A 9,610-nucleotide genomic window follows, 5' to 3' on the forward strand; every position below is an offset into this window, starting at 1 on the left:
CCGGAGGGCCTCCAGGGGGGGGCCCCTGGGGGGCCCCCGGGGGGGCCCCCGGAGGCGCGCCGCCGGGGGGGGGCCCCTGGGGGCCCCCGGAGGGCGGGGGGGCCCCCAGGGGCCCCAGGGGGCCCCGGGGGCCCCTCTCCGAGGAAAAGGGCCCCACAGGACCCATTGGGGGGCCCCCCGAACTGCTGCGGAGAGACAAAGAGGGGTGGGGGGCCCCCAAGGCTGGGGGCTGGCAAAGAGGCTGCATAGGGGAGGGAGGCCAAGGGAAGCAGAGTGGCTAGCTGGCTAGCTAGCTAGCTAGCTAGCTGGCTAGCTGGCAGCTAGCTAGCCGCGGGAAACAGTTGGGCTGGCCAGCTAGCTAGCTAGCTAGCTAGCGGGGCTGGTGGCTGGCTGGGGCCGCCGGGCCAGCTAGCTAGCTAGCTAGCTGGCTAGCTAGCTAGCTAGCTAGCTAGCTGGCTGGGGGCTGCGAGCTGACAGGCCGACAAAGACAAGAGGCGCAGCTAGCCAACAGCTAGCTAGCTAGCTGGAGACAAAGAAAAGAAAGTCCTTTTGCTGCTGCAGTCCGGAAGCGTCTGCTGCGATGGGCGGCCGTGTGGGGCGTGAGGTGTACGTACACCTGGCGCGGGGCGGCGCGCAGCAGCAGCAGCAGCAGCAGCAGCAGCAGGAGCCCGGAGGCGGCGCGACTTGCGGCGAAGCAGCAGCAAAGGAGCTGCTGCTGGCTGCTGCAGCAGCAGCAGCAGCAGCGCAGCAGGAGGGGCCCCGGGCGGGAAAGAAGAACTAGAAAAAAAGAAAGTGAAGCATGTGAGCGGCAGATAGCCAAGAGGGCCTGCGGCTGCGGTGTATGTACACCCGAGCGCAGCAGCTGCTGGCGCGCGCAGCAGCAGCAGCAGCAGCAGCAGCAGCAGCAGCAGCAGGCAGGGGGTCAGAAGGGCGAAAAGAAAGCCGAAACAAAGACGCACCAGATAGGGCGATGCGATGCTGCTGCTGCTGCTGCAGCAGAGCAGCAAAAGCCCAGCAGCAGCAGCACAGCTTCTGCTGCAGTGAATAGCAGCGGGGACTCAAAAGAGAGCGATTAAAGAAATGCTTTCAGTTTGAAGGCCCGAACGAGAAAGCGACAAAGTTTTGCAGTGTACAGACACCTCGCAGCAGCAGCAGCAGCAGCAGCAGCAGCAGCAGCAGCGACACACATGTCTAGCACGGTGGTCAGGGGGCCCGCGGCTCTCGCGCTGCTTCGGCCCGAAACCCTAAACCCTAAACCCTAAACCCTCGCGCGCCGCGCAGCAAACCCTCGCTTTTCCCTTCAACTCTTGCTGCTCTCTCCAGAGACGCCGAAATCCTTTGCTGCTGCTGCAGAGACGTGCTGCAGCAGATGCTGCCCCTGGGGTCACCTCTGCTGCTGCTGCTGCCTGCAGCAGCAACACTTTTGTCTCAGTGAAATAAAAGACTTTGAATTAATTTCAAGTTCTCCTTTTTGCTTCGCCGCGCTGCGCCTGCGGCCTGCGCCGCCGCCCCCGCCGCTCGCTCCACCTCCGCCGTCCCGCGCGCCTCGCCGGCGGCCCCCGCGGCTTCTTTTCCGTTTTATTTCTTTTAATTTCAATTTTTAATTTCCATTTTGCGTTTATTTCGCAATTTCGCTCCAAAAAACTCCAAAAAACTCCAAAAACGCCCCGCACGGCGCCCGCCGCCGAACGACCGCCCGCCCGCCGCGTCGCGGTGTACGTGACTGGTTCGTTCGCCCCCCGAAACGCCAAATCGGCGCAACCGCTTTGAAATTCCGAAAATTAAATTCAAATTGCGATTTTTTAAACTCATAATTTCCCGAATTCGCGCGAAAACGCCGCGGATCCGCCGCCAAACGAGGACCCGGCGCCGCCTTGGTCCGGATCGGCGCCGCCTGCGGCGTCTGCGGCCAGGCACTCCGAAACAGCCTCTAAACGAAATAACAACAAAAATATAAATGAAATTCAAACATTAGTGCAGTTTCTGCGGCGTTCGACTTGAACGAACTCGCGGGGTCTCGGGTGTACAGACACCTCGGCGAGCTGCGCGCACGGCGCGGAAACCCTCATTGCTTTCCCCCCGAAAAAAAGCGAATTCCGCGGAAATAAATTCGAAAATGAAAAGCCCAGGCCGTTTAATTAATTCTTTTTTCGCTATTTCCCTTTTTCTGGCCTCTTTTCGAGCTCCTTTTCCCTGCGAATCCGCAGCTTTCCCCCCCGAAACGGAAACTGCCGCCGAACCGGAAGCCAGCGTTTCCGCGTTTCCCGCCGCCCAAAACGCCGTTCAACTTCCGCCTTCTGCAGTTTCTCCCGAGGGCGTTTTGTTTGAAAACAAAAGCGAAGAAAATGTCCAAACTTTCAAAGTCCCGGGCGTGGGCTTGCCCATAGAAGAGAGCGACCAGGTGACTCGCGCTGCGCGACTGAGGGCTTTCTGCGCTTCAAAAAAAGCCCTTTTTAACTTTATTTCGTTTTTAAAATCTTTTAACTGCAAAAGAGTTTCATTTCTTTCGGGTTTCTGCACTGGGGGGTGCTGCAGCGGGGTGTCTGCGCAGCTCCCGCTGCTGCTGCCGCCGCCAAACTTGAATCTGGCATCATTTTTTATTCTTTTTCTTTTTTTTTGAATTATTTTTCCACTTTTTCAGGTTCCTTTTGTGTTTATCAACAATGTGGCCACGGAAAGCCCCAAAGCCGCCGCTTTGCCGGGCCTGTCGGAGGCGCTGGCGGGCCCCCCTGGCGAGTTGAATCTGCGGGACTAAAGGGGCTTTTTTTTCCGTTTTTGCAAATTAAATGTTCATTTTTGCAAATAAAATGTTTATTTTTGCAAATTAAATGTTTATTTTTGCAAATTAAATGAATTGTTTTATTAATTTGGGATTTAAATGAACAATTAAATCAATTAAATCCGCTTTCCACGCAAAATCCCAACTTGAATTGCCCGCCGCTGCAGAACCCACGGAGTCCCTCGAACAGCGTAAGCCCCCCAGCAGCGACTTCAAACAAATTCAATTTATTTTATTTTATTTCTTTTAATGCCATTTGCAAATTAAATTATTTATTTTATTTCAATTAATTTGCAAATTTATTTTATTTCATTTCAATTAATGCCATTTGCAAATTAAACTTATTTTATTTTATTTCAATTAATGCCATTTGCAAATTAAGTTTATTTATTTTGTTTCAATTAATTTGCAAATTAAATTTATTTCATTTCATTTAATGCCATTTGCAAATTTATTTTATTTCTTTTCATTTAATGCCATTTGCAAATTAAATTTATTTATTTTATTTCATTTAATGCCATTTGCAAACTTATTTTATTTCATTTCATTTAATGCCACTTCCAAATTAAATTTATCTTTTTAATTTCGTTTAATTTGCAAATTTATTTTGTTTTATTTCAACTAATGCCATTTGCAAGTTTATTTTACTTTATTTCATTTCATTTAATGCCATTTGCAAATTAAATTTATTTTATTTCATTTCATTTCAAATAATACCATTTGCAAATTAAATTTATTTTATTTTATTTCAATTGATTTGCAAGTTTATTTTATTTTACTTCAATTATTTTATTTCGATTAATTTGCAAATTAATTTTATTTATTTTATTTCAATTTATTTTATTTTATTTTATTTTATTTTATTTTATTTTTAATTTCAGTTAATGCCATTTGCAAGTTAAATTTATTTATTTTATTTCAATTAATTTTTGCAAATTTATTTTATTTTGTTTCAATTTATTTTATTTTATTTTATTTTATTTCGATTAATTTGCAAATTAATTTTATTTATTTTATTTTATTTTATTTTATTTTATTTTATTTTATTTTATTTTATTTTATTTTATTTTATTTTATTTTTAATTTCAGTTAATGCCATTTGCGTTTCTTCTTTGGGAGCTCCTTTCGCCTATTCTCCCAGGTGGGCAGCGAACTGCGTTTTGAATTAATTTAAATTTATTTTTAATTTGTTTTTAATTTAATTTAAATATATTTTTAATTTAAATTTAATTTAAATTTATTTTAAATTTAAATTTAATTTGAATTTAATTTAAATTTATTTTGAAGTTAATTTTAATTGTATTTGAATTTAATTTACTTCTATTTTGAATTTAATTTGAATTCAATTTACTTTTATTTTAAATTTGTTTTTAATTCAGTTTGAATTTAATTTACTTTTGTTTTAAATTTATTTTTAATTTAATTTGCTTTTATTTTTATCTAATTTAAATTTAATTTGAATTTGATTTGAATTTAATTCACTTTTATTTTTAATTTATTTTAAATTCAATTTGAATTTAATTTGAATTTAAATTACTTTGATTTTGAGTTTAATTTGAATTTATTTTGAATTTATTTCAAATTATATCTGAATTTAATTTGAAATATATTTGAATTCAATTTAAATTATATTTGAATTTAATTTGAATTTAATTTGAAGTTGATTTGACTTTAATTTGAACTTAATTCAAACGTAATTTAATTTGAATTACATTTCAATTTAATTCAACTCGAATTCCACTTGAATTTTCTATTAATTTAATTTAATTTAATTTAATTTAAATTTAATTTAATTTAATTTAATTTAGTTTAATTTAATTTAATTTAATTTAATTTAATTTAATTTAATTTAGTTTAATTTAATTTAATTTAATTTAATTTAATTTAATTTAATTTAATTCATTTTAATTTAATTTAATTTAATTTAATTTAATTTAATTTAATTTAATTTAATTCAATTTAGTTTAATTTAATTTAATTTAATTGAAATATAATTTAATTTAAATTTAATTTAATTTAATTTAATTTAATTTAATTTAATTAAATTTAATTGAAGTTCAAACTGGCCTTCTTTCTGCTGCTGCAGCAAACGCCTCTGCGAGCCAGCTTACCTCGTCCAGGCCGAAGCAGAAGAAGCAGCAGCAGCAAAAGAAGCAACACTGCAGCAGCAACTCACTCCGCAGCAGCAGTACCACCAGGCCCTTCTAGAGGCCGCCCCTTAGCTGCTGCTGCTGCTGCTGCTGCTGCTGCTGCTGCTGCTGCTGCTGCTGCTGTTCGCAGTGTGGCTAAGCCCCTGCTTCGTGCAGAGACAAGGGTTTTGCCGCTGCTGCTGCAGCAACGCTGGGTGCTACACATCAGCTTTTGTTTTTTTGGCTTTCAAAAAAAACAAATTAGAAAAAGGCCCTTAGTGCGTGCTGCTGCGAGCTGTCTAGACACCCCACAGGGGGCGCTGCTAAGTGCATTCGCTAAGCCCCGAAAGAGCAGCAGCAGCAGCAGCAGCAGCAGCAGCAGCAGCAGCAGCAAAAAGAACCTCAATAGTAATCAAGCCTGAGAAACTGCGAAGAGGCGTCTATACACCTGAACTTAGTTGCTGCCTGACAGGCAGCAACTTCACAGAGAGGCGCAGCAACAGCAGCAGCTGCTGCTACAGCAGCAGCAGCAGCAGCAGCAGCAGCAGCAGAACTGGACGTTGGCTTCGACGGCATCGCAGATTGCATGCAATTAGAGACTCCCAAATGGCTGCCAGCAAAAGCGTCAAAACAGAAAAAGGAAAAATAAAATAAAAGGAAAAAAAATAAATAAAATATAAAATAAAATAAAAGAATAAAATTAAAGAAATATAAAACAAAATAAAATAAATAACAAATAAAATAAAACAAAATAACAAATAAAATAAAACAAAACAATAAAATTAATAAAATATAAAACAAAATAAAATAAATAAAATAAAATAAAATAAATAAAATAAATAAAATAAAACAAATAAAATAAAATAAATAAAATAAATAAAACAAAATAACGAAATAAAAGAAAAGTACAAAAAGGCCTTTTCGGCTCTCCATTTGCAACTCCGAAATTCCAAAAGTTCGGCGCAGAGCAACGCAGCTGCCCAACGGCAGCCACTGCAGCAAGCGGCTAGCTAGCTAGCTAGCCAGCTAGCTAGCTAGCCAGCTAGCTAGCTAGCTAGCTAGCTAGCTAGCTGGCTGCGGAGGGTTTGCTGCCTTCCTCCTTTTGGGGTTTGCGATCTTTCTGAAGAGCGGCAGCCCCAGGGGCTGCCTTGGGGGTTCGATTCCCTCTGCAAGTTTTAAGTTTGGAAATTTAGTTTTAATTATTTTTATTTCTTCTTTTCCCACTTTTGCTGCACTCTCCAGCAGCAGCAGCTGCAGAGAGGGGGCCCCCCGCAGCAGCACTTCCAGCGCGGCCCCTGTCACCTGCGGGCACGCTGCAGCAACAGCAGCAGCAGCAGCAGCGCAGCAGCAGCAGCAGCAGCAGCAGCAGCAGCGCAGCAGCAGCAGCAGCAGCAGCAGCAGCAAGCACGGGGTTACTGCGAAGTAAATGAAACTGACAATTAGGCGAAGCAAACGGGGCCGAACCGACGCAGCAACAGCAGCAGCAGCAGCAGCAGCAGGAATAGCAGCAACTCAGCAGCAGCTGCGGCCACAGCAGCAGCAGGATAGCAGCAACGAGGCAGCAGCCAGAGCCGCAGCAACGCAGCAGCAGCAGCAGCCGCAGCAACACAGCAGCAGCCACAGCCGCCGTGACGCAGCAGCGGGGCGCAGCAGCAGCAGCCGCAGCAGCACCAGCATCACCAGCAGCAGCAGCAGCAGCACCAGCATCACCAGCAGCACCAGCAGCAGCAGCAGCACCATCATCATCAGCAGCAGCATCAGCAGCAGCACAGCAGCAGCAGCAGCAGCATCACCAGCAGCAGCAGCAGCATCACCAGCAGCAGCAGCAACACCAGCAGCAGCAACAGCATCACCAGCAGCAGCAGCATCACCAGCAGCAGCAGCAGCAGCAGCAGCAGCAGCAGCAGGAGCAGCACGAACCCCTGAGGTCGAGCAGCAGCAAGTTGCTGCAGCAGCTTCTTCTGGAAAGTTGGAGAAGACTTTCGTCATTTAAAGTTTTCGAATTTGCAAGTCGAAGCACTTTTAGTCTTTTGCTTTTTTCGCTGAGCCGCTGCAGCACGCCAGCCCCCAAGTCCCCGCACCCGCTCAAGTCCGCCTGCGAAACCCCAAACCCTAAACCCTAAACCCTAAACCCTAAACCCTAAACCCTAAACCCTAGAGGCCGCGCGAGCAAGAGCGGACGGAGAAGCAAAAGGGGAGGCACTCGCGGAGCTGGGCAGCACGCACGGCTTGGCTGGGGATCAGCAGTCGCTAGCGCTTAGGGTTTAGGGTTTAGGGTTTAGGGTTTAGGGTTTAGGGTTTAGGGTTTAGGGTTTAGGGTTTAGGTCTTCTGGAGGTGGGGCAGCAAGGCGAAGCAGTGACTCAGCTGGACGTCCGAGTCGGCTTTGCAGCAAAAAGATAAATCCAAAATCAGCAGCTGCCGGTGCCCAGCCAAGAAAACGCGAAGCGACTGCTGCAGCAGCAGCAGCAGCAGCAGCAGCAGCAGCAGCAGCAGCGGCAGCAGCAGCAGGAGAGCGAGAAAAGGAGCAGCGTGAGGAGTAGGAACAGCAACAGCGTTGGAGAGTTTTCGTAAACTGTCGCCTCGCTTGCCTTGGCTGCGCCTGGGCAAACCCTAAACCCTAAACCCTAAGCCCTAAACCCTAAACCCTAAACCCTACCTCCCAAACCGTGAAAGCTAAACCCTAAACGCTTCGATTTCAAGTTGCTGCTCTGCCTCTTATCTTTGTCGCTTTCTCTCCCGTCGTGTTCCTTTTTTCTTTTTTATTTTATTCTTTGCTATTCTGGAACAGCTCGACCCCCAAACCCTAAACCCTAAACCCTAAACCCTAAACCCTAAACCCTACTTCAGCTGTTATGCTGCTGCAGCTGGAGCAGTTGAAGGAAATTAGCCGCGGGAGAGCTCCAGCGAGGACATTCAGGCCTAGAGGCAAACCCAACAAGCCCAAACCCTAAACCCTAAACCCTAAACCCTAAACCCTCAACTTCGCATTAAAAGCCTAGGCCCCAAACCCTAAACCCTAAACCCTAAATCGGGGCTCTCACAGCTGTTTGTAAAGCCGGGGCAGCGCGCGACTTGTAATTCTTGCAACCAATTCAGCGGGGCCAAATATTCAACACTGAACACAAACCCTAAACCCTAAACTCTACACGCTAAACCCTAAATCCTGAACCCTAAACCCTAAACCCTAAACCCTAAACCCTAAACCCTAATGCGCTCAGTAGCGCTGCCCACTTTTGCTCGTTGACGGCGTTGACGCAGCCCGAAAGATTTAGCGCTCTTAACCACTGCAGCGCAAACCCTAAACCCTTGTTTTGATGTCTCAAACCCTAAACCCTAAACCCTAAACCCCAAACCCTAAACCCTAAACCCTAAACCCTAAACCCTAAACCCTAAACCCTAAAAATTGGACAGCAGCGTGGCTTCTAAGTACCAAAGTAGCACTGCGGCAAGCTGTCACTGCTTTAAGCGCTAAGTAGGGATCATAGGTTGGGGGCTACAGCAGAGTGTGGGGTTTAGGGTTTAGGGTTTAGGGTCTAGGGTTTAGGGTTTAGGGTTTAGGGTTTAGGACTAAAGAGCCTCGCTTAGGAGTATCACCTTCATTGAGGCAAGAAAGGACAGACTCGAGAGGCCGCTGCAGGACTTCAAATCCAAATATTCTAAGCTGCAGCAGAAGCAACAAGAGCAGCAGCAGCAGCAGCAGCAGCAGCAGCAGCAGCAACAGGTGCAGCAACAGCAGCAACAGCAGCACTAGCAGCAGCAGATGCCTGGGCGCATATTTGAAGCGCCTTTTTCTGCGCCGCGTGCGCCGAGGCCCACACCGCAAGGTCTAGGGTTTAGAACTGAGGGTTTAGGGTTTAGGGTTTAGGGTTTAGGGTTTAGGGTTTACTTGCAGCAAACTGCCAGGGCCTTCTGGGCCTCCAACCCCACAGCACTTCTGCCCAAAGTCAAACACCGCAGGGGCCCCCCAACCCGCAGCAAAAGGGCCCCCAAGACCCTATCGCTAATCCAGGGGGCCCCCCCCCCTTCAAGGCACTTAAGTTGGCTGCAGCAGCCGGGGGGCCCCCCGGGGGCCCCCTGGGGGGCCCCCTCTGGGGGCCCCTGGGGGGCCCCCTGGGGGGGCCCCTCGAGCGGCCCCTCAAAGAGCCCCGCAGTCAGGGCCTCCAGGGGGTCCCCCAGGGGGCCCCCCTGGGGGCCCCCCTGGGGGCCCCCAGGGGGGCCCCCCTGGGGGGCCCCCTGGGGGGCCCCTGCAGGCGGGGGGCCCCCGGACCCTCCAACAAAAGGGGGCCCCCAGTAATATTCTATAGGGGGGGGGGGGCTGCTGGGGGGGGGGCCCCCCTGGGGCTGAGGGGTTTTCTTTTTCTTCTTTTTGACCTTTTTAGTTTTTGCAGAAGTTTTTAACTTCTCCTGTTTTCGGGGGGCCCCCCGGGGGCCCCCCTGAGGGGCCCCCCGAGGGGTCCCCTGTGAGGGCCCCCGTGAGGGCCCCCTCGAGGGGCCCCTTGAGGGGCCCCGGGGGGCCCCCTCGGGGGCCCCCTGGGGGGCGCTTTGTACCCTTTCTGGAGGGGGGAACTGGGGCAGCCGGGGCCCCTCGTGGGGGGCCCCCGGGGGGGCCCCCGGGGGGGCCCCCGGGGGGGCCCCCGGGGGGGCCCCCCTGTACCTATGCATTAATGGCAAAGGAGTTAAGTGGTAAAGAATTGCATTTGT

The 9,610-nt window shown here is 47.5% G+C and overlaps 2 protein-coding genes across 2 annotated transcripts; both read left to right on the plus strand.

Moving 5' to 3' along the window:
* Window positions 1-580: 580 nt before the first annotated feature.
* ENH_00017490 (hypothetical protein) lies at window positions 581-781 on the plus strand (the record flags this gene model as incomplete). The annotated part of the gene is made up of 1 exon (XM_013584430.1): window positions 581-781. One exon carries the CDS (start codon window positions 581-583, stop codon window positions 779-781), a length of 201 nt encoding a protein of 66 aa, XP_013439884.1.
* A 5,553-nt stretch (window positions 782-6,334) lies between these two features.
* On the plus strand, window positions 6,335-6,901 carry ENH_00017500 (hypothetical protein; the record flags this gene model as incomplete). Its single annotated transcript, XM_013584431.1, has 1 exon — window positions 6,335-6,901. The coding sequence occupies one exon, from the start codon at window positions 6,335-6,337 to the stop codon at window positions 6,899-6,901; it is 567 nt and encodes a 188-aa protein (XP_013439885.1).
* Between the last annotated feature and the right edge of the window lie 2,709 nt (window positions 6,902-9,610).

Source organism: Eimeria necatrix, genomic scaffold (assembly GCF_000499385.1).
Source record: "Eimeria necatrix Houghton genomic scaffold, Enh_scaff157, whole genome shotgun sequence".
In the NCBI taxonomy this organism is placed as follows: domain Eukaryota; phylum Apicomplexa; class Conoidasida; order Eucoccidiorida; family Eimeriidae; genus Eimeria; species Eimeria necatrix.